Source organism: Nelumbo nucifera, chromosome 4 (genome assembly GCF_055504915.1).
Source record: "Nelumbo nucifera cultivar China Antique chromosome 4, China Antique-T2T, whole genome shotgun sequence".
Lineage (NCBI taxonomy): Eukaryota > Viridiplantae > Streptophyta > Magnoliopsida > Proteales > Nelumbonaceae > Nelumbo > Nelumbo nucifera.
In genome coordinates this window covers 69435868-69461284 of record NC_142652.1, presented here as the reverse complement: position 1 = coordinate 69461284, position 25417 = coordinate 69435868, and the positions used below count along the sequence as shown (strand labels likewise).

Below are 25417 nucleotides of genomic sequence, written 5' to 3'. Positions count from 1 at the left end.
GACCAGCTGTTGCCTATTCGTAGGATACCCCAAGGGCTCTATGGGTTACCTATTCTATGACCTAGGTGAACAGAAGGTGTTTTGTAGCCGAAATGCCCATTTCTTGGAGGAAGATTACATCTTGAACAATCATCCTCAGGAAGTTGTTCTTGATGAGGAGAGCTCAGGGTCAGTGGAAGATGTCCCACAAGTTCCAGGTAATGACCAACCAAGAAGATCTACCCGGGTATCCAGGCATCCAGTCCGTTTTGGCTATGACTAGGATAGTTACCTGGTGGAAGCTATGACTTGTGAGGAGGATCCCATGACTTATATGAAAACTATGTTGGACATAGATTCCTTGAAGTGGGTAGATGCCATTAGAGCTGAGATAGACTCAATGGAGACTAATGGAGTCTAGACACTAGTAGATCTGCCCACCGAGGTAAAAGCAATTGGTTGCAAACGGATCTATAAGAGGAAGAAGGGCCCCGATGGTAAGGTTGAGACCTACAAGGCTCACCTGGTGGCAAAAGGGTATACTCAGAAAGAGGGCATCGATTATGAGGAAACCTTTTCGCCGGTGGCCATGCTTAAATCCATTAGGATCCTGCTACCTGTAGCAGCATACCATGACTACGAGATTTGGAAAATGGATGTCAAAATTGCGTTCCTTAGTGAAAATCTTACTAAAGATATCTATATGCAGCAACCGCAATGTTTCATAGCTGCTAGTCAGGAACACAGGGTATGTAAATTAAATAGATCCATATATGGACTTAAGCAACCTTATAGGAGTTGGAACATCCGGTTTGACTTTACTGTCAAAAAGTTTGACTTTGAGCAGAATCCGGATGAACCTTGTGTTTACAGGAAATCTAGTGGGGATAAGGTTACGTTCTTGGTTCTGTATGTAGATGACATTCTACTCTTTGGGAATGATGTAGGAACGTTGACTACGGTGAAAGTATGGCTTTCACATCAATTCTCCATTAAAGATCTTGGAGAAGCCTCCTATATACTGGGTCTTCGACTCTATAGAGATAGATCAGAGAGGATAATAGGATTATCCCAATCCGCTTACATTGACAAAATAGTTAAGAGATACAGCATGGAGAACTCCAAGAAAGGAAATGTTCATTTCAAGCACGAAATCACTCTCTCTAAGGGGATGTCTCCCAAGACTCCTAAAGAGATTGAGGGCATGAAGGGCGTTCTCTATGCCTTAGCCATAGGGAGTATCATGTATGCCATGCTGTGCACTCGTCCTGACATTGCTCAGGTAGTGAGTGTGGTAAGCAGATTCCAGGCCAACCCAGGGCAAGAGCACTGGACTGCTGTGAAAAATATACGTAAGTACCTTTGAAAAACAAAAGAGTTTTGTCTAGTATTCGATGATAGCTCACTACAGATCCAGGGGTATACTGATGCCGACTTCTAGTCAGATCTAGATGATAGAAAGTTTACATCTGGGTATGTTTTCACGATAGGATCGTGTGTTGTTTGCTAGAAAAGCAGCAAATAGGGGTCCACGACAGATTCCACAACCAAAGCCGAATACAATGCCGCAAGTGAAGCTGCCAAAGAAGCCGTATAGATGAAGAAGTTCATTCATGAATTGAGAGTAGTTCCATCTAGCACATCATCGATTCCGTTGTTGTGTGACAACAATGGAGCTATCGCTCAAGCTAAGGAGCCACGAGCCCATTTGAAGTCGAAGCACATTGAGAGGAAGTACCATGTACTACGGGAGATTGTTGGAAGAGGGGACGTCCTGATTCAGAAGGTAGCATAGCGGAGAATGTTGCTTGCTACTCAACAATTTCAACAGGAAACAAGGGCCAACATCCAGAACTTAGGGAACCAAATCAGTTAGCTTGCTACTTCCATTAGCAAGTTGGAGGCACAAAACTCTGGAAGGCGACCATCGCAGACGGTAGTTAATCCCAAGGAAAATGCTAGTGCAGTGGTGCTGAGAAGCGGGAAGGAATTGCAGCCACAACCTACCTCACCAAGGAAGGAAGACAAAGAACAGAAGGAAGAGGAGAAACAAGATTCGAACGAGAGCCCCATTAAGGTAATATCCAACCCCCCTCTCCCAAAGATTACTAATGCCATTGTTCCCCAATTTCCTAGTAGGTTGGAAAAATCCAAGAAGGAAGAATATGAGCAAGAAGTCTTGGAGACCTTCAGGAAGGTGGAGATAAATATACCCTTGTTTGATGCCATCAAACAGATCCCAAAATATGCAAAATTTCTGAAGGAGTTTGCTCTAACAAGAGGAGGCTGCGAATCGATGAGAAGGTAAGGGTTGGAGAAAATGTTTCAGCTGTCATTAAGAGGACCTTGCCGGAAAAACGTGCTGATCCAGGTATGTTCACTTTACATTGTGTGATTGGAAATAAAAGAGATGAGCGTGCCATGTCAAATTTAGGTGCATCCATCAATGTCATGCCATACTCGATTTATTGGGTTTTGAGATTAGGTCCCTTAAAGGAAACTAGGGTAGATTCAGTTAGTTAATCGTTCTAATGCCTACCCAAAAGGGATTGTTGAGGATGTATTGGTGCAGGTTAACAATTTAATTTTTCCAGCTGATTTCTACATCCTGAAGATGGAGGAGGATACAGTCACAAGTTCAGCCCCACTTCTATTAGGCAGGCCATTCATGAAAACGATCAAAACCAAAATAGTGTTAGACAATTTTGTATGCCCATAGCTTCAATTAGAATGATGTACATTTTGAGTTTATTGTAAATGAATAAAAGTGCATAATTGATTCATGTTCCCTTGGTATGTTTCTGTGTAATACCCTTAAACTGGACACTTAATGAAACTCGTGTTAGTTTAGAATGTTCACAGCTAGTGGGTCGGTCTGGGGAGACCAATCCTGATAAGGTTGACACTATGGTGCCACCAAGTCGGTTGGGGTGGCCTGTCTCAGATTTCCAGTATTGCCCTGGACCTTGGAGATTGATGGGCAAAACTGGAAAGTTACACATGACCCCTAGACTCGATTATGATACTGCACTAGGTGTCGGATTGGGCTGTCTTTGATGTACCAATCAGTGAGATCCTTAGCGGGGATCAAAACCTGGGTATGTTGGGACAGTTTGAGAACTCATCTGAGTGGGAGATCATAGTGACAGGATCAGCCCCTTTGTCGGACAAAGGTAATGATCGGGGATGCACTCTCACTGATGGAAACCAAGACTGCCGGCAGCCGATTTCAACCGTTGAGATTTGTTTTGCAAAGTATATTTTATATGAGATATAAAAGTATATATATTATGGTTTCTAAAATGTTTGCAAGAAGATTTTAATTCCCGAGATCCATATAAGCAGAGAGTGCAACACTGTTCCTTGCAGCCGAGGGAGAGGTCCTCTCTTGTCGGGCAGTGTATGATCATTATGGGCTGAGAGGTTAAGTGTTAGACCATTGAGGATAATACCTGATGGGCTAATCTTGCATCTGCCTACAGTCCCTGGGTGTTACAAGGTGGCTTGGCCCAGGAACCACTTAGGGTAAGTGTTGGGCCCATAGAGCCCATTTGATGGGTTTCAGGGGGTGCACTATCCATAACAGTGTATTCGGCCAGGCCTTGTAACAAAGGCTGGGCCGAACCCATGTGGCTGATGTGTAGATCAATGCTTGGGTCCCACGCCATACATGGAAACCCAACTGGGCAGCAGTTAGGAAGGTTAAGTGAGCACATAAGCTTAATGGGCCTAAAGCCCATTTCGAACTGGGTTATTTAATTAGTTAATTATGGGGGAAATTCTGAGATGGATTAGCAGATAGGATAGGGTCTTGACCCTATCCACTCAGAGAGTCCAGATCTGAATGTGATTCCGATCTAGAAACCTCCTAATGAGATTAGGAGAAAGCTAATTTAAATCTGCAGATAAGATAAGGGTTTATCCTTATCACCTAAAGAGAGGGCTGGTCCAAATATGATTTGGATAAGCAGCTCCTAATTGGATAAGGAGCTGATCCTTTGGGTTTACAAAAGAAGGAAGGGGCGATAACCTTTAGTAGAATGAGATATTCGCATCCTCTGTAGTGCTGAAAAACACAGAAGAAAGAATTAAGCAACCCTGTAGAATTCTTTCTTGCCGCCTCCTTGTTCTTGCTGCCCTGTTTTCCAGTTCGATCTCCAGTTGTGGGAGAAGTCAAGATTTGATCTTGACATCAGTTCTTTGCGAAAGAATTGATAGGAAGCTTTGCTCACGTGCCATCATGCTGTTTCTTGCGTAGTACATAATTCTAGGAGAAGAATACTACTGATTCTGCTCCATCCTGCACTGCGCCATTTTCAGTGGGAGCAGTCTTTGGATCCTTCCTTGGGCGTGAACACCTTCATTGGGGGATGTTATTTCTCCGTATCAGGTATAATCCTCTCCTACTCCTTTTTGTTCAGATCTGGTTCAGTTTATGGTTCAAGAATAATCCTTGAAAATATGATTTTCTAAATAGGGAATGCGATTCCCAGTTGAAGGGAGAGAAAAATTTTTGAAATTCGCCCCCTTTATTCCGCATGATTTGGGCGTCCATACGATGGATCTCTCATCCCTTCAATGGTATCAGAGTCATGGTTCAAATCTTGAACCAATTTGTTTCAGATCTGAACCTACGCAAATGGGCAGAAGGCGTTCTACCCAATTTGCGCAGATATGGGTTTTGGGAAATTTGTTCCCAAAATTAATGGGCGAATAATCTGAAATTAACTTTATATAAATCTGATTATTATTTAGAACTGTTTTTTATGATTTTCTTGATTTATGGGTTGTTCGAACAAGTGGAGATCAAAATCTTGATTTGCGCAGGGAACCTGCGTTTTTGCAATTTTTGGATTGCTTTATTACATTTGGTCTGTAAAATAATTTGTTTTTTTATTTTTCAGACTGAATGTATAGGTATTCGATCTGATGTAATTATTAATAGAAATTAGGATTTCTATTTATTTTAATTTTGGATCGAAGATGGCGGCGCAGAAAAGGAGATTTTGCAGAGAAGGAGATTTCGCAGATGGGAGAATAGCAATCTGCGATTTGTAGTTTATGAAACTGCAAATTGTGATCTAACCTTTGTTTTGCAGGATGGATTGTGCGAACAGCCCTGCTTGACTGATTCTTGATTTTCTTTTATCAGTATTTAATTTAATATTATTTTCTTGAATTAAAGATTTAATTAAAGATCAAACCCTAGACCCATTCGAACAAAGATTGGTTCAAACTGTTTGGACCGAATCTAGGGTTTAATCAAGGATGAAAGTTAGCCCTAATTTTCCCACTAATGGGCCTGAGGATTGATGTTTAATTAAATGGTTAATTCGACCCAACCTGTAAAGGCCCAATTTTAAATAGTTAAAACTGCTAAAAGCCCACTTAACACATAAAGCTATATGGGCTGAACCATTCGGCCCATATACCTAGATAATATTAATGGTTAATATTAAGGAATTTAAATGGGCTTCAAATGGGCCTTACAGATGATTAATTGATTGGATCGATTTATCCCTGCATGAGATGTATAGACGTGTGATGTGCTGCGTACATGGGCCATAAGTGCTTGGCCCATGCTCAATCGATAGTGGCTCTTGCGCACACCATGGCTGAATGCACATCATTGCCATGGTGTCCCTTTTGGTAATTGGATGACCTCCCTCAGTGGTGGGCCCCGCACCTCATCAAGAGGTTACGCGCGAAACCCTAGCCGATTTAGGCCCACCGAAATCTGACTTTATGAAAGTCAGTGGGAGCCACTTTGGTTTGACCTAGATCAAACTAGGGCATAATTAACTTTTCCCTCCAGCTAATATGAGTGCATGTGATAGGGAGATTCATATGATGAACTCTCTAAAGGCCTTCCATCATTAGCATGAGGATGGGTCCTTCAGTAATGAGGAAACACACAAGAAAATGGGCGATCCATTTGCTGTTGGGCTTGTCTGAGTGTTTCATAAGATGATAGGGGCGTTATAGACCGATGTGGAACTCTCTCACGGTACCTTGGCATTCACGAATATGATGGGTAAGCACTCACTGGACAGAAAGGTTTACCTGAAAACGACTCTGAACCTTGTCTGACAGAGGCCAAAGGGAAAACTCATATGATGAGTGGATATGATCCTTCACAGAAAGGTGGTGGGGTTGTGCAGCTGAAACAGTTGGCTCCATGCACCCTATGTGATTTCCCACATTCCAGAGACAACCCGTAGTCTCCGTCACTAAGAAAGGAGGGAAATCTCAGAGATGAATAAATGGAAATGGAACGTAAATTAAAATCCATATCTATGAAATGAACATGAATCATGTTAGGTTGTGGACTGATGTTTGCTCTTTTATCAGAAAATGGCAAACAGATCATTTGCAAAATTGCTTGGTGACAACAAGTTGAAGGGCCCAAACTATGCCGACTGGTACAAGAACCTTATGCTGGTCCTAACTTGTGAAAAGTTAGACAAAGTGGCAAAGAATCCTGCCCCGGAGCGTCCGGGTGATAGGGCTTCTGAGGCCCGAAGGAGAGACTATCAGGAATGGGAGGAGAAGAACTCCCTTGCCCGATGTTACATCATTGCCTCCTTAGACAACCCGATACAGAGGCAGTTCACAGCAATTCTCCATGAAAGATCTTGGAGAAGCCTCCTATATACTAGGTCTTCGACTCTATAGAGATAGATTGAAGCGGATAATAGTATTATCCCAATCTACTTACATTGACAAAATAGTCAAGATACAGCGTGGAAAACTCCAAGAAAGGAAATGTTCTTTTCAGGCACGGAGTCACTCTCTCCAAGAAGATGTCTCCCAAGACTTCTAAGGAGATTGATGGCATGAAAGACGTTCCCTATGCCTCTGCCGTAGGGAGCATCATGTTTGCCATGCTGTGCACTTGTCCTGACATTGCTCAGGCAGTGAGTGTAGTAAGCAGATTTCAGGCCGACCCAGGGCAGGAGCACTGGATTGCTATGAAAAACATAATTAAGTACCTTCGGAGGACAAAAGAGTTTTGTCTAGTATTCGACGGTAGCTCACTACAGATCCAAGGGTATACAGATGCCGATTTTCAGTCGGATCCAGATGATTGAAAGTTTACATCTGGATATGTTTTCACGATAGGATCGTGTGCTGTTTGCTAGAAAAGCAGCAAACAGGGGTCCACTGCAGACTCCACGACCGAGGCCGAGTACATTGCCGCAAGCGAGGCTGCCAAAGAATCCGTGTGGATGAAGAAGTTCATTCATGAGTTGGGAGTAGTTCCGTCCAGCACATCACCCATCCCATTGTTGTGTGACAACAGTGGAGCTATTGCTCAGGCTAAGGAGCCACGAGCCCACTCAAAGACGAAGCACATCGAGAGGAAGTACCACGTACTGTGGGAGATTGTTGGTAGAGGGGACGTCTTGATTCAGAAGGTAGTATCGACGGAAAATGTAGCAGACCCATTGACAAAGCCACTATCACAGAAAGTGTTTGAGAAACACGTGGAAAGCATGGGACTCCGGTTTGTACCTGATTGGACCTAAGTGCAAGTGAGAGCTGTTAGACAGTTTTGTATGCCCATAGCTTCAATCAAAATGATGTACTTTATGAGTTTATTGTAAATGAATAAAAGTGCATATTTGATTCATGTTCCCTTGGTATGTTTCTGCGTAATACCCTTATACTGGACACTTAAATGAGACTCGTGTTAGTTTAGAATGTTCACAGCCAGTGGGTCGGTCTGGGGAGACCTATCCTGATAAGGTTGACACTGTGGTGCCACCAAGTCGGTTGGGGTGGCCTGTCTCAGCTGCCAGGGTGAGACCCTAGGCACATACAGTGTAGGATTAATTGAATCTTTGAACTGGACTAGATTTCCAGTATTGCCCTGGACCTTGGAGATTGATTGGCAAAACTGGAAAGTTACACCCGACCCCTAGACTCGATTATGATACTGCAGTAGGTGTCGGATTGGGTTGTCTTTGATGTACCAATCAGTGAGATCCTTAGCGGGGGTCAAAACCTGGGTATGTTGGGACAGTCTGAGAACTCATCTGAATGGGTGATCATAGTGACAGAATCAGCCCCTTTGTCGGTTAAAGGTAATGATTGGGGATGCACTCTCACTGATGGAAACCAAGACTGCCGGCAGCCGATTTCAACCGTTGAGATTTTTTTTGCAAAGTATATTTTATATGAGATATAAAAGTATATATATTATGGTTTCTAAAATGTTTGCAAGAAGATTTTAATTCCCGAGATCCATATAAGCAGAGAGTGCAACACCGTTCCTTGCAGCCGAGGGAGAGGTCCTCTCTTGTCGGGCAGTGTATGATCATTATGGGCTGAGAGGTTAAGTGTTAGACCATTGAGGATAATACCTGATGGGCTAATCTTGCATCTGCCTACAGTCCCTGGGTGTTACAAGGTGGCTTGGCCCAGGAACCACTTAGGGTAAGTGTTGGGCCCATAGAGCCCATTTGATGGGTTTCAGGGGGTGCACTATCCATAACAGTGTATTCGGCCAGGCCTTGTAACAAAGGCTGGGCCGAACTCATGTGGCTGATGTGTAGATCAATGCTTGGGTCCCACGCCATACATGGAAACCCAACTGGGCAGCAGTTAGGAAGGTTAAGTGAGCACATAAGCTTAATGGGCCTAAAGCCCATTTCGAACTGGGTTATTTAATTAGTTAATTATGGGGGAAATTCTGAGATGGATTAGCAGATAGGATAGGGTCTTGACCCTATCCACTCAGAGAGTCCAGATCTGAATGTGATTCCGATCTAGAAACCTCCTAATGAGATTAGGAGAAAGCTAATTTAAATCTGCAGATAAGATAAGGGTTTATCCTTATCACCTAAAGAGAGGGCTGGTCCAAATATGATTTGGATAAGCAGCTCCTAATTGGATAAGGAGCTGATCCTTTGGGTTTACAAAAGAAGGAAGGGGCGATAACCTTTAGTAGAATGAGATATTCGCATCCTCTGTAGTGCTGAAAAACACAGAAGAAAGAATTAAGCAACCCTGTAGAATTCTTTTTGCCGCCTCCTTGTACTTGTCGCCCTGTTTTCCAATTCGATCTCCAGTTGTGGGAGAAGTCAAGATTCGATCTTGACATCAGTTCTTTGAGAAAGAATTGATAGGAAGCTGTGCTCCTGTGCCAACCTGCTATTTTTGCGAAGGACAGAATTCTTGGAGAAAAATACTACTGATTCTGCTCCATCCTGCACTGCGCCATCTTCAGTGGGAGCAGTCTTTGGATCCTTCCTTGGGCGTGAACACCTTCATTGGGGGATATTATTTTTCCGTATCAGGTATAATCCTCTCCTACTCCTTTTGGTTCAGATCTGGTTCAGTTTATGGTTCAAGAATGATCATTGAAAATATGGTTTTCTAAATAGGGAATGCGATTCCCAGTTGAAGGGAGAGAAAAATTTTTGAAATTTGCCCCCTTTATTCCATAAGATTTGGGCGTCCATACGATGGATCTCTCCTCCCTTCAAATAGATGTGGACGAGGGTTCCCTCTCTGTCGAGTTCAATGGGGAGATTGTTTAATTTAATATTTTTGAAGCAATGAAGTACCCCAATGAATGTCATTCGATTTGTTTGGTTGACACTATTGATTCAATTGTGTGGGAAATTTTTGAAGAAGATATGAATGAAGAGCTGAAAATTGAGCGCACAATTGGATACGAAGGCCCCTATTCCAGATCTGAACCCACCCATGATGGATGAAAGAGGAGAACACCGAAAGCTGAATCCACGAGAATTAGAGGATCCGATTTAGGATTATTAAAAATAGGGAAGTTTGTTTTTCCTTTTTCTTTTTGTTTTTACATTCCTAGTTTAGTTTTTTTGCCCTTTCTTTGCATCTAACTTCACATTGGGGACAATGTAAATTTTAAGTGTGGGGGAGGGGATTTAGGTTAGAATTTAGGTTGTGTGTTTCTGCATTTGCTTTTCAAAAAAAAAAAAAAAACAGAAAAAATTGAAAAAAAAAGAAAGAAAAAAAAATCAAAACCTCAACTCTTTTGAAATCAATTGAAGCAATGTTCTAGGGAAATTCTTGTGAACTTAGTAATGAGGTACGATCAAGGAGTACATGACTTATCTGAAGCCATTTCCAGTTAAGCTAGTCCTAAATTAAGGTTTAAGTAAATAGGGTTAATACTTCACCATTGCCACAATTGGTAGGATAGAGCATAAAATTCACCTACTGGTCAAGTAATCCGATGATAGGATGGAGCATAAAATGCACCTACCAACCAAGTCATCTGATAGTAGGATGGAGCATAAAATGCACCTACTAGCTAGCAATTCAAATAGTAGGATGGAGCATAAAATGCACCTACTGACCAAGTAATCCAAAGTGCGATGGAGCATAAAATGCACTCACTTCTTCAGAGGAGAAAAAAAAAAGAAAATAAAAGAAGAAGAGAAAGAGGTTTTCCCTGATTTACTACCTGGTTTGCAGTAGCAAAAATTGGATTGACTAATGGATGAGTCGTGTATCACTTGGTTGTGCTGATTTAATGGTTTGCAATAGTTAACTTAGAATATTTGTGGAGAAAGATGAAGGAGAGTCGAGTATAAAATCAGTAGGTAGTTTGTTTTTGCTTAAGTTTTGTCTTGCCCGAGGACGGGCAAGGTTTAAGTGTGGGGGGATTTGATGATACTAAAAACTACCCTATTTTTATCCCCAATTATTCACTCTTTTACATTAATTTAGCACTTAAATGGACTCATTACTCTTGTATTTCAATTCAGGGCAAGAAAGATGGCAATTGGAAGAAAATAGGGCAATTCGGATGATTTTGCACAGTTTTGGTAACAGTGAGTAATCGGGGCATAACTCTCAACTCTGGACTCTGAATTGGACAATTAAAGAGGCATCAGAAAGATGAAAGAAAGACCCACAACTTTTATGTTTTGGGTTTTGACAGATTCGGTTTGCATCGAAGTTGAAACCGGGCCTGAAGTCGGAGCAAGTTCGCAGCAAAGCCCATTTCACAGCTGAAGCCCAATTCGCAGAAGAGCCTTGTAGCAGCCCAAAATGTTAAAGCAGCCCAACTCGAATTCAGGAGCCTAGAGTCCCAATTTCGAATGTAATCTCCAGAAAGAGAGTCTTATCAGATTTAAAGTTTTGAATGTAATCCTAGAAATATAAGAAGATTGGATTAGATCATTAGATAAGAGATAGGATAGGATTAGTTCAAAACAGATCAGGACTATCTAGATAAGGTTAATCTCTTAGAAGGAGTTGGTAAACAGCCCTCTCCCTCAGCTATATAAAGAGGGGGGCAGACCAGCTTTAAGCATCACTCAATCCAAGGATCCAAGAGATCATCAAGCAACTCAAGCTACCAAGAGAGTAGTTCGGCCACTGAGAAGCAGAGCATGGAGAGTTCGAAGATCATGAGCAGCTAAGCTTTTCTTTTCTGGTTCAAGGGGGGAGGTTCGATTGTGCCATTGTGAGGTTCTGTATTTAATTTAAGATCTTGCTTTTTAATTCAAGTATTCATTGGTTCTTGTGCATATTTTCATTGGATGTTAATGTTAATTAGTCTGACAAATTAATTAATGTTGATTTTCCTACTACTATCCATGGTTTGGTGATCTGTAATTGTCACGAATAGTGGTACAAGTAGCAATTAGGTTAATATCTTTTTGGATCAATTGTTCGTGACAGCCTTTGACCAATGTATTGACATGTTTTAACCTAAATGGAATCGATGGAACAAGATTTGATAATTGCAGCTATCTCAATTGTTGTTAACTTGGTTTAACTGTTTTCACAAAGCTTAATGTTGTCACTGGTTAATATGGAACGCTATCGTACCCAGTTAAGTAGTGATAAGTGTTGATCGAATGCTGGGTTTGGTCAACTGAATTAGGAAACCACAAGGTTTATTATGGCTATCCTAATAAATCTAAGCTTAAATGCTTGAATTGCAAGACTACCAGAGTCTATGTATAATCGATGGCCAAGTGACTAACCTGAACCCTTGAACCAGAATGCGGTAAGACTGATTTCTCTTGTTTGTTTAGTTTGCTATTACTCTCTTCTAATTTCAGTTATTTAATTTTCCCACTCAGCGATAATATTCATTTTCGCTGTGAGATTACTGTTAGCTCCCTGTGGGATTCGACCTAGTACCACTTTTACTACAAAAATTTTATTGTGGAACTAGCATTAATTTTGAGGGCTTCGACAATCCGTCAAGTTCCCATTTTCTGGTGAAGCCCCTCCCTCATCGGTCTATGACGCCCCTATCATCTTATGAAACGCTCAGACAGGCCCAACAACAAATGGATAGTCCATTTTCTAGTGCACTTCCTCATTACTGAAGGACCCATCTTCATGCTAATGATGGAAGGCCTTTAGAGAGTTCTTCATATGAATTTCCCTATCACATGCAGTCATATTGCTGGAGGGAACAGGAATTACACCCTAGTTCTGTTTAGGTCAAACCAGAGTGGCTCCCACTGAGTTTCATAAAGCCAGATTTCGATGGGCCCAAATTGGCTAGGGTTCTACATGTATCCTCTTCAGGAGGCGTAGAGCCCACCACTGAGGGAGATCATCCAATGATCCTTACGGACACCATGGCAACGATGTGCATTCAGCCATGGTGTGTGCAAGAGCCACTATCGAATCTGCATGGGCCAAGTACTTATGGCCCATGAACGTTGCACATCACACATCCATACATCACATGCAGGGATAAATTGGTCCAATCAATTAAATATCTGTAAAGCCCATAATTAAAGCCCATTTTAATCCATAACATTAACAATTAATATTATCTAGGTATATGGGCTGAATTAGGGTTAAGCAGTTCGGCCCATATAGCTTGTCTGCAATTGTGGGCTTTTAGTAGTTTTAACAATTTAAAATTGGGCCTTACAGGTTGGGCTGAATTAAACTCTTAATTAATCATCAATCCTTAGGCTCATCAGTGGGAAATTAGGGCTGACATCAGCCTTGATCGAACCCTAGATTCGGTCCAACCAGTTTGGACCAATCTGGTTTGAATGGGTATAGGGTTTGCTATTTAATTTAATCCAAGAAAATGATCTGAAATTAAATACTGATTAAAGAAAAGCACGAATCAGTCAAAGAGGGATGATCACGTATGGACGCCAAAAAGGTTGCGGAATGGGTGGGCGAATTTCAAAAATTTCCTATCTTCTTCCAATTGGGAATCATATTCCCTAAATTTAGAATACAATATTCAAGGATCCTACTTGAACCATAATCGAACCAGATCTGAACCAAAAGACAAGGGAGGAATTATACCTGATCCAGAGAAGCAGTATCTCCCAAAGAAGGTGTTCACGCCCAAAGAGGACACCAAGATCCACTCCTACTGAAGATGACGCAGCAATATGTGGAATGGAACTAGCAGAGTGCGTCCCACACACTGAATCCTTCAAAAGAGTCCTTTGGAAACACTGAGCACCGAACCTTTTCAGTCCTTTGATATCAAGAACTGATTTCTTGATTTATTTTCTTCAAAGATCGAATCTTTTTAGAGGATGGCGGCGGCTGGAGGAGGATTCCTGAGATGAAGATGGCGAAGAATGCTTCTCTTCTCTCTGGAGTGTGTATGAGATCCTATCTCAATTCACAGGATGATTTCTTGCTCAAAACCCTAGGTTCAAATTCTGTTGTTTTTCTCTCTTAGGGTTTCTCCTCTTTTCTTCTTGATTAAGAAATCTCCGAATTAGGAGTTTCCTCAATCCAAATCAGCATCTAGATAGGGGATGATCTTAAACTTATCTGCAGATTAGGTTAGATAACTCTTGATCTTATCAGGAGATTACCATATTCAAATCTGATTTGAATTTGGTCTCCTAGAGTGGATTGGGTTAAAGGCCCAATCCTTTTGCTAACCTTAATATCAGATCCGCCCCTCAAGTGGGTGATCATATCAGCCCAGTTCGAAATGGGCTTTTGGCCCATTAAATAATCAATGCTTAATTAGTTTCCAATCTGCTGCCCAGTTGGGCTTCTTTGTATGGCGTGGGACCCAAGCATTGATCTACACACCAACCACATGGGTTCGGCCCAGCCTTCATTACAAGGCCTAGCCGAATTCACTAAGAAGCCCAGTGAACCCCTGAGCCCATCATATGGACCCTATGGGCCCAACACTTACACTAAGTGGTCCCTGTGCCAAGCCATCTTATAAAATCCCAGGGACTGTGGGCAGGTGCAAGATTAGCCCATCAGGTATTATCCTAAATGGCCTTACACTTAACCTCTCAGCCCTTAATGATCAAGCACTGCCCGACAAGAGAGGACCTCTCCCTCGGTTGCAAGGAACAGTGTTGCACTCTCTACTCACATGGATCATGGGAATTAAAACCATTTGCAAACATTTTGAAACCGTATATATATATATATATATCAAATATAAATTTTGCAAAACAAAATTCCAACGATTGAAATCAACTGCCGGCAGTTTGGTTTCCATCAGAGAGAGTGCATTCCCGATCATTACCTTTTTCTGACAAAGGAGCTGATCCTGTCACTATGATCACCCACTCAGATGAATTCTCAAACTGCCCCAACATGCCCAGGTTTTGACCCCCGCTAAGGATCTCACTGATTGGCATGTCAAAGACAGCCCGATCCGACACCTAGTGAAGTATCATAATTGAGTCTCGGGGTCAGGTGTAACTTTCCAGTTTTGCTCTTCTGTCTCCAAGGTCCAGGGTAGTACAGGAAATCTGGTCCGGTTCACGGATTCGAGCAATCCCACACTGCATGTGCCTTGGGTATTACCCTGGTGGCCGAGACAGGCCATCCCAACACTTGGCGGCACACCAATATCAGCCTTGGCTGGATAAATCTCCCCAGACATATCCAATGGTTGTGAACATTTAAACTAACACGAGTCTCAATGAGTGTCTAGTTTTAGGGTCTTACACAAAATCAAACCAAACAACATGAATCAAACATGCACTTTATTTACTTACACTAAATGTCAAAAGTACATCAAATCAGATTAAAGCTAAGGGCATACAAAACTGTCTAACAGTTCGCACATTGCATTCATAAAAATAGAGGCTAGATCACAGTATGCAGTTTCATAAACTGCAAATTGTAGATAGCTATTTTCCCATCTGCGAAAACTCCTTCATACGCCGCCATCTTCGATCCAAGAATAAAATTGAAACCCTTAAATTTCTATTAGTATTACATCAGATCGAATCCTACACATTCAGTCTAAAAAATAAAAAAGAATTATTTTACAGACCAAATGTAATAAATAAATCAAGAAACTGCAAATTGCAGATTGTCACGAGCCAGAAAAAATTTCGATCTCCACTTTTACGAACAACCCATAAATCAAGAAAATTATAAATAACAATTCCAAAAAAAATTAAGAATCATAAAATATAATTCCAAATCATTTGCCCTTTATCTGGCAACAATTTTTCAGAAAAACCCTAATCTGCACAAATCGGGTAGAACGCCTTCTACCCATTTGTGTTGGTTTAGATCTAGTTTAATTCGGTTCAAGAATTGAACCTGCCTCTGATACCTCTGAAGGAGTGAGAGATCCATCATATGGATGGCCGAACCCTGTAGGTAGGTTGGGCAAAATAGGCTTTAGGCCCATGAAGTCTTCGTGCTCATTATGCTTCCAAACTGCTGCCTAGTTGGGCTTCTTTGTATGGTGTGGGACCCAAACATTGATCTACACATCAGCCACATGGGTTCAGCCCAACCTTTGTTACAAGGCCTGGACGAATACACTGTTATGGACAGTGCACCCCCTGAGCCCATCACATGGGCTCCTAATGGGCCCAACACTTACACTAAGTGGTCCCTGGGCCAAGCCACCTTATAAAAACCCAGAGACTGTGGGCAGATGCAAGATTAGCCCATCAAGTATTACCCTCAATGGTCATACACTTAACATCTCAGCCCATAATAATCAAACACTGCCCGATAAGAGAGGACCTCTCCCTCGGCTGCAAGGAACAATGCTACACTTTCTACTCACATGGATCCCGGGAATTAAAACCTTTTGCAAACATTTTGAAACCATAACATATATGTATATCCGTATATAAATATATTTTTCAAAACAAATTTCAACGGTTGAAATCAACTGCCTGCAGTTTGGTTTCCATCAGTGAGAGTGCATCCCTGGTCATTACCTTTGTTGGACAAAGGGGCTGATCCTGTCACTATGATCATCCACTCAGATGAATTCTCAGACTGTCCCAACATACCTAGGTTTTGACCCCCTCTTCGGATCTCACTGATTGGCATATCAAAGACATCCCAATCCAACACCTAGTGCAGTATCATAATCGAGTTTAGGGGTCAGGTGTAGCTTTCCAGTTTTGCCCACCAATCTCCAAGGTCCAGGGCAATATTGGAAATCTGATCCGGTTCAGGGTTTCTAGTAAACCTACGTTGCATGTGCCTCGGATCTTAACCTGGCGGTTGAGACAGGCCACCCCAACATTTGGCAGCACACCAGTGTCAGCTTTGTCAGGATAAATCTCCCCAGACTTATCCAATAGCTGCGAACATTCTTAACTAACACGAGTCTCATAAGTGTCCAGTTTTAGGGTATTACATAGAATTACACCACAAGAACATGAATAAAAAATGTACTTTATTCATTTACACTAAATGTCATATTGCACATCATTCCGATTGGAGCTAAGGTTATACAACTGTCTAATAGTATCATGTTTGCCATGCTGTGCACTCATCTTGTCATCACTCAGCCAGTAAGTGTAGTAAGCAGATTCCAGGCCAACACAGGGTAGGAGCATTGGACTGCTGTGAAAAACATACTCAAGTACCTCCAAAGGACAAAAGAGTTTTGTCCGTTATTCGATGGTAGTTCACTACAGATCCAAGGGTATACGGATGCCGACTTCCAGTCAGATCCAGATGATAGAAAGTCTACATCTGGGTATGTTTTCACGATAGGATCGTGTGCTATTTGCTGGAAAAGCAGCAAATAGGGGTCCACGGCAGATTCCACAACCGAAGCTGAATACATTGCCGCAAGTGAAGCTGCAAAAGAAGCCATATGGATGAAGAAGTTCATTCATGAATTGGGAGTAGTTCCATCCAGCACATCACCCATTCCACTATTGTGTGACAACACTAGAGCTATCGCTCAGACTAAGGAGCCACGAGCCCACTCGACGTCAAAGCACTTCGAGAGGAAGTACCACGTACTGCGGGAGATAGTTGAAAGAGGGGACATCCTTGAAGGGATGAGATATCCATCGTATGGACGCCCAAATCATGTGGAATAGAATGGGCGAATTTCAAAAATTTTTCTCCATCCTACTGAGAATCGTATTCCCTATTTTAGAAAAATCATATTTTTCAAGGATCAATGTTGAACCAAGAACCAAACCAGATCTGAACAAAAGCAATAGGAGAGGGATATACCTGATACAGAGAAATAGTATCTCCCAATGGAGGTGTTCACGCCCAAGGAAGGAACCAAAAACTGCTCCCATTGAAGATGGCGCAGTGCAGGATGGAGCAGAATCAGCAGCGTTCTTCAAAAGAACCAGATCCTTCGCAAGAATCAGCTGGATGACACGTGAGCACTACTTCCAATCTGCCCCTTCACAAAGGACTGATATCAAGATCCAATATTGATCACCCCACTGAGAATAGAAGATTGAACTGGCAGATATGGTGGCGACAGGAAGGAGGTGGCAAGAAAGAATTTAGCGCAGTGATGCTGAATTCTCTCTTCTGTGATTTCAGCTCTGAAGAGGATGTGAATATGAATGTCTTCTTAAGGATGCCGTCCCCTCCTCCTTTTATAAGCTTAAAGGGATCAACTCCTAATCCCATTAGGAGTTGCTGATCCAAATCATTTTTGGATCAGAATTCCCTTTAAGTGATAAGGGTAAACCCTTATCTTATCTACAGATTAGATCAACTCCCTCCTAATCCTATTAGGAGGTTTCCAGATCTGAATCACATTCAGATCTGGACTCTCTGAGTGGATAGGGTTAAGACCCAACCCTATCTACTAATCTAATCTCAGAATTCGCCCCGTATTTATCTGATCAAATCAGCCCAGTTCGAAATGAGCATTAAGCCCAATAAGGTTATGTGCTCACTTAGCCTTCCAAACTGCAGCCCAGTTGGGCTTCCTTGTATGGCGTGGGACCCAAACATTGATCTACACATCATCCACATGGGTTCAGCCCAGCCTTTGTTACAAGGCCTGGCCGAATACACTATTATGGACAGTGCACCCCTTGAAACCCATCACATGGGCTCTATGGGCCCAACACTTACACTAAGTGGACCCTGGGCCAAGCCACCTTATAACACCCAGGGACTGTGGGCAGATGCAAGATTTGCCAATCAGGTATTACCCTCAATGGCTTTACAGTTAACCTCTCAGCCCACAATGATCAAACACTGCCCGACAAGAGAGGACCTCTCCCTCGGCTGCAAGGAACAATGCTGCACTCTCTACTCACATGGATCCCGGGATTTAAAACCTTTTGCAAACATTTAGAAACCGTAATATATATACTTTTATATCTCATATAAAATATATTTTGCAAAACAAATCTCAACGATTGAAATCGGCTGCCAGCAGTCTTGGTTTCCATTAGAGAGAGTGCATCCCCGATCATTACCTTTGTCCGACAAAGGGGCTGATCCTTTCACTATGATCACCCACTCAGATGAATTATTAGACTGTCCCAACATACCCAGGTTTTGACCCCCACTAAGGATCTCACTGATTGGCATATCAAAGACAGCTCAATCCGACACCTAGTGTAGTATCATAATCGAGTCTAGGGGTTGGGTGTAACTTTCTTGTTTTACCCATCAGTCTCCAAGGTCCAGGGCAATATTGGAAATCTGCTCTGGTTCAAAGATTCAATTAATCCTACACTGCATGTACCTCGGGTCTCACCCTGGTGGCAGAGACAGGCCACTCCAATCGACTGGGTGGCACATCAGTGTTAACCTTATCAGGGTAGGTCTCCCCACACCGACCCACTGGCTGTGAACGTTCTAAACCAACACAAGTTTCATAAGTGTCCAATTTAGGGGTATAACATAGAAACACACCACAGGAACATGAATCAAATATGTACTTTATTCATTTACAATCAAAGTCATAAGTACATCTAACTGATTGGGGCTAAGGGCATACAAAACTGTCTAACAGTCCTGATTCATAAGGTAGCATCAGTGGAAAATGTAGCAGACCCATTGACTAAGCCATTGACATAGAAAAATATTTGAGAAACACGTGAAAGGCATGAGACTCATTGGACCTAAGTGCAAGTGGGATCTGTTAGACAGTTTATGCCCTTATCTCCAATCAGAATGATATACCTTATGACATTTAATGTAAGTGAATAAAGTACATATTTGATTCATGTTATTACGATGTGTTTCTTTGTAATACCCTTAAACTGGACACATATGAGACTCGTGTTAGTTTAGAATCTTCACAACCGTTGGATAGATCTGGGGAGATTTATCCTACCAAGGCTGACACTGATGTGCCGCCAAGTTAGTTGGGGTGGCTTGTCTCAACTGCCAGGGGGAGATCTGAGGTACATGCAGTGTAGGCTTTTTGAAACCCTGAACCGGACCAGAATTCCAGTATTGCCCTGGACCTTGGAGATAGATGGGAAAAACTGGAATGTTACACCTAACGCCTAGATTCGATTATGATATTGCACTAGGTGTCGGATTGGGCTATCTTTGATATGCCAATCAGTGAGATCCTTAGAGGGGGTCAAAACCTAGGTATGTTGGGACAGTCCGAGAATTCATCTGAGTGGGTAATCATAGTGATAGGATCAGCCCCTTTGTCGGACAAAGTGAATGATCGGGGATGCACTCTCTCTGATGGAAACCAAAGCTGCCGGCAGCCGATTTCATCCGTTGAAATTTGATTTGCAAAATATGTTTATATAGAGATATACATATATATATATATATTATGGTTTCAAAATGTTTGCAAAATGTATTAATTCTCGGGATCCATGTGAGTAGAGAGCGCAACACTGTTTCTTGTTGTCGAGGGAGAGGTTCTCTCTTGTCGGGCCGTGTTTGATCATTATGGGCTGAGAGGTTAAGTGTAAGACCATTGAGGGTAATACATTATGGGCTAATCTTGTATTTGCCCACAGTCCTTGGGTTTTTATAAGGTGGCTTGACCCAGGGACCATTTAGTGTAAATGTTGGGCCCATTAAGAGCCCATGGTGATGGACTCAGGGGTTCACTGTTTCCTGTAGTGAATCGACCCGTTCTTGTAACAGAGGCTGGGCTGAACCCATGTGGCTGATGTGTAGATCAATGTTTGGGTCCTACGCCATACATGGATACCCAACTGGGCAGCAGTTTGGAGGATAAGTGAGCAAATGGACTTAATGGGCCTAAAGCCCAAATCGAACTGGTTTAATATGATTAATTAAAGAGAGGCGGTTCTGGGATTTAGATCAGCATATGGGATAAGGGATTGTCCCTATCCACTCAGAGAGTCCAGATCCAAATAGAGATTTGGATCGGGGAACTCGTAATCAGATTAGGAGGGCTGATCTTTATATGTAGATAAGATAAGGGATTATCCTTTTCTCTTAAAGAGAGTCCAGATCCAAATACAAGATTTGGATTAAGAAACTCCTAATAAGATTAGGAGAACCTCTCTTTAAGGCTATAAATAGAGGAGGAGGGCGAGCCCTAATTCACCCAATCAGATTACAGATTCAAGAGAGAAGACAACTCCAGTTAGACTGACGCCATTTTCTTCTCTTGCCTCCTTCTATTGCTGCTGGCATTGCCAGTTCGTTCTCCACCTGTAGGAGCGATCAAGAAAGGTTCTAATGAGTGCACAAATTACACATATTTTATGAGGTTGTATGCATGGTTTTTGTGCTAGTTTGTGTAAGTTTTTACCCCAAATTAACTTTATTTTAGGAAATCATCAAGCGAAACCGATTTTGGAGAAAGAAAACATAAAACAAGGAAAAGTGAGCTAAATTGAAGGTAATTCAGCCCAACTGAGAGGTCAAGAGAGGGTCATTCGGCCCATGCAGCCTATACTGCACTCTTTGGGAGATGCCCAAAGAGAGAGCCTAGCCGTAGCCTTCCAAGGGAGCCTATTCGGCCCAGCAAGGAGGAGGTCCATTTGCAGCTCAAGAGCAACCCAAATTGCAGCCCAAGAGAAGCTAGGGGCGGCAACTTCTAGAAAGTTCAAGAGAGGCTAGGGGCGGCAACTTCTAGAATTCTTGGAGAGATGAAGGAAAAACTATTTAAGGAGGTTTCTTGGAGGGAAAATTCCTCTTCTTTGGGTTTCAAACATTTTGAAATTCAGCCCTTTGGGGAGATTCAAACCTTGAGTTCGAATTCTTGGAGGGAGAAAAGAGAGATAGGCGCAAGAGAGGAGAAGAAAGGAGATTCAAGCAACTTCAAGAGAAGAAGAAGCTGAATTCGAAAGGAGAAGAAGCCATTGGAGATCTAGGTTGTCTCTTCCTTGATTTCTGCACATTTGGTAATCGAATTCAGCTAGGAATTATGTGTAATTTCTCCATTAATTTTTCTTTTTTGCTGTAATTGAAGAATGAATTCTGTAATTTCAGATCTGTGATTAGTTTTCTATGTAAATTTGATAGAGTAGATGCAATCTTGATGTTTCTTGATTAGGAATTTGATTGTAGAATTGCTAGCCGAACTGCTGTTTTGTAATTTCAGATCTATAACTTCAGATCTTGATTTTGTAATTGATTTTATAACAATTGGTCGAATTGTTCTTCATTCTTGGACGTTCTAGAGTGTTGAGAAAGACTCTAGAATTTCGGATCTTCTAATCAAGAACCGAATTGAGTGTGAGTTTAGAGATAACTTGCACAATTCGGTTGGTGTTCATTCACCTAAAATGATGTTCATTCAGCTAAAATAATGCCATAGAATTGTTAGATCTTAATGCATGCATGAGGATTAGATCCTTGATAGAGATATAAGGACCATCACTCATGCATAGATTGAACATGCGCTTGAGAGAGGCTGTTCATTGCCTTGGGGTTTCACCAAACCAAGGCTGAATTATAATCTACTCAAATGACCTAGGAAACTAATTGCTAAATCAATTCTGTGCATAGTTAGCTTGTCTTCTCAATTTGCATGCAAGGTGTTTGATCCAATTTCTTTGAGATAGGTTGTTAGTTAGGATTTCAGTTTTGAAGTAGACATACATTTTGGTTTATGAGATAATAGTAGGCTGATATACTACTAGTAGTTGTTACATAAGTCATCGTGGGAAATAATACTCTATTCATCACTCTATTACTTGTGCGGCTAGTGCATTTGCTAGTGTAGCAAATACGCATCATGTTTTTGGTGCCGTTACCGGGGACTTATTGCCGCAATATTAGGAACTATTAGCCATTGTTAATCTGATTTCTAACTCTATACATTGTAGTTCAGATTGGTATGCATTAACCTCTATTGCTGATTAAGGTAATTTTCTTTCTTATAGTCGATTGCCTCTAACATAGGTTGCTGTTCTAGTTCAGTAGTGTAGCTGATCTTTAGTCTATACATTACAGTTCAGATCTGCACACACTAACCTACATTACTGAATTAGGTGATTTCTTTCTTCTTGCCGAATGCTTTTAGTTTAAGGTGTTGTTCTTGTTTCGGTAGTGCTATTCTTGCTTCGATAGTGTGCATAACCACTATTAATCTGTATTTTTTTTCTTCTGTATATTAGGTTCAGATCTATAGATAGAGTATCTTCCCTTGCTGATAGAAGTAGTTTTCTTGCTTATTGTTAATTGCCTTTATATTAGTTTGCTGTTCTAGTTTTAGTAGTGTAGCTAGTTTCAGTAGTTTCAGATTTCTTTCTCCTTGCCAAATGCATCTAGTTTAGGTTGTTGTTCTTGTTTTCGATAGAGTGTAGCTTCTTGATTCTATAGGTACTTTGCTGAATTGGTAGATTTCAGATCTGTGTTTTGTAGGAAGAAGTCTATAGCTTGCTATTATAGATTTCATTTATGATTTGATAGATTTCTGACTTGATATATTTCTGACTTAGTAGTTTTCTTTCCTATTGCTAATTTGCTTAGTTTTTGGTTGCTGTTGTAGTCTTGGTAGTGTAGCTGAATTTTTGTTCTATATACTCTATAAAAATAGTGTAGTTCAGATCTGTACACATTAACCTTCATTGCTGAAATCAGAAATCAGATCTGTGCACACACAAAAATAGCTGTTCTTGTTGCGGTAAAGGGTAGTTTCTTGACTCTATACGTCATTTCTCTGATTTGATAGAATTCTATAGGCTGTTTTTTATTTCCTTTTAGCTAGCTTCTGTGTTTTGAAGATTGCTGACTATTCTTCTTGCCGATTGGCTTTGTCTTAGGTTGCTGTTAAAAATTTGGTAGTGTAGTTTTTTTTTTTTTTTTTTTGATTTGGTATGTTATGATTTGGTAATTTTGGTAATGTACTGATTGTTAGTTATGTATATTCAATGAAAATAGTACAGTTCAGATCTGTGCACATTTACGTTCATGGCTGAGATCAGAAATCCTCTTTCTTCTGACCGACTATATATATATTACGCTTTTAGTCTTGTCCAATCTTGTATATCAGCTCGGTAGGGTGCAGTTTTCTTGATTTGAGAGGGTACTTCTCTGATTCCAATCATGTATATTAGATTTCAGATTTGTCTATATTCAGCTTGTTGATTGTTCTTGTGCTTGAAGCTTTTCTTTTTAGATAGTATTCAGTCTTTTCCTTCTAAATTGCTGCTACAGTAGTGGTTAACAGTACTTCTTTATTAGGATGGCTGATTGTTTGATTATTTACATTTATGATTGGTGTACATTAGTCTTTTTTATTGCTTTGACTTCTACAGTTTATGACAAGCAGATCTGAAACAGAGGAAGTCCCTTACGATCCGAAGATTAAAAGAACCCTCCGCATCCGCCTTAGAGCTGCTAAACAAGTTAGAGCTGAAATTGAAGAGATGACTGAACCAAGGACTATGATGGACTATGCCAAACCAACCCTTACTGGGTCTGCTTCAAGCATTGTAAGACCAGCCATTGTTGCTAATAACTTTGAGATCAAACCACCCATAATTCAGATGATCCAAAACACAGTTCAGTTTGGTGGCATGGCTCATGAAAATCCGAATTCTCACAAATCCAATTTCTTGGAGATTTGTGACACTTTCAAGCACAATGGGGTGAGTGATGATGCTGTTAGGCTGAGGTTATTCCCATTTTCATTGAAAGACAAGGCCAAGGCTTGGCTGAATTCATTACCAGCCGGATCTATAGCCACTTGGGATGAGATGGCTAGCCGATTCCTCTCCAAATACCTTCCTCCATCCAAGACAGCAAAGATGAGAAATTACATCACCACTTTCTTCCAACTAGATGGAGAATCTTTATATGAGTCATCAGAGCGTTATAAGGAGCTGTTAAGGAAGGTCCCCCTGAAAGAATGGTAGGATCCATCTAATGGATGCCATGAAGGTTGCGGAATGGGTGGGCGAATTTCAAAAACTTTCCTACCTTCTTCCAATTGGGAATCATATTCCCAAATTTAAGAATACAATATTCAAGGATCCTACTTGAACCATAATCGAACCAGATCTGAACCAAAAGGGATGGGAGGAATTATACGTGATCTACAGATGCAGTATCTCCCAAAGTTGGTGTTCACGCCCAAAGAGGATACCAAGATCCGCTCCTGCTGAAGATGACACAGCTGTATGTGGAACGGAACCAATAGGGTGCATACTACACACTGAATCCTTCGCAAGAATCCACTGGAAACTCTAAGCACTAAATCTTTTCAGTCCTTTCTACAAAATTGATGTCAAGAAACAATTTCTTGATTTCTTTCTTCTTCAAAGATCGAATCTTGTAAGAAAGAATGGCGGCGGCTGGAGGAGAACTCCTGGGACAAAGATGGCTGAATTGCTTCTCTTCTCTCTGGAATGTGTATGAGATCTGATCTCAATATGTAGGATGATTTCTTGCACACATTCCCCAGGTTCGAAATCTGCTTGTTTTTCTCTTAGAGTTTCTCCTCTTTTCTTCTTGATTATGAAACCCCTTAATTAGGAGTTATCCCAATCCAAATCAGTATTTGGATAGGGGACGATCTTAATCCTATCTGCAGATTAGGTTAGCTTACCCCTGATCTTATCAGGAGGTTACCAGATTCAAATCTAATTTGAATTTGGTCTCCTAGAGTGGATAAGGTTAAAGGCCCAATCCTTTTGCTAACTTCAATACCAGATTCGCCCCATAAATGGGTGATCATATCAGTCCAGCTCAAAATGGGCTTTTGGCCCATTAAGTGTTTAGTGCTTAACTAGTTTCCAATCTGCTGCCCAGTTGGGCTTCTTTGTATGGCGTGGGACCCAAGCATTGATCTACACACCAGCCA

At 41.4% G+C, this 25417-nt stretch overlaps 1 protein-coding gene across 1 annotated transcript in view; it reads left to right on the top strand.

Moving 5' to 3' along the window:
- The window catches only part of LOC148800683 (uncharacterized), a 30479-nt gene extending 6009 nt beyond the window's left edge, over positions 1-24470 (top strand). Inside the window, exon 5 of the mRNA XM_088903821.1 lies at positions 23871-24470. Within this exon, the coding sequence (XP_088759947.1) occupies positions 23871-24470 (600 nt within the window). The remainder of the gene's footprint in view (positions 1-23870) is intronic.
- Positions 24471-25417: the final 947 nt, after the last annotated feature.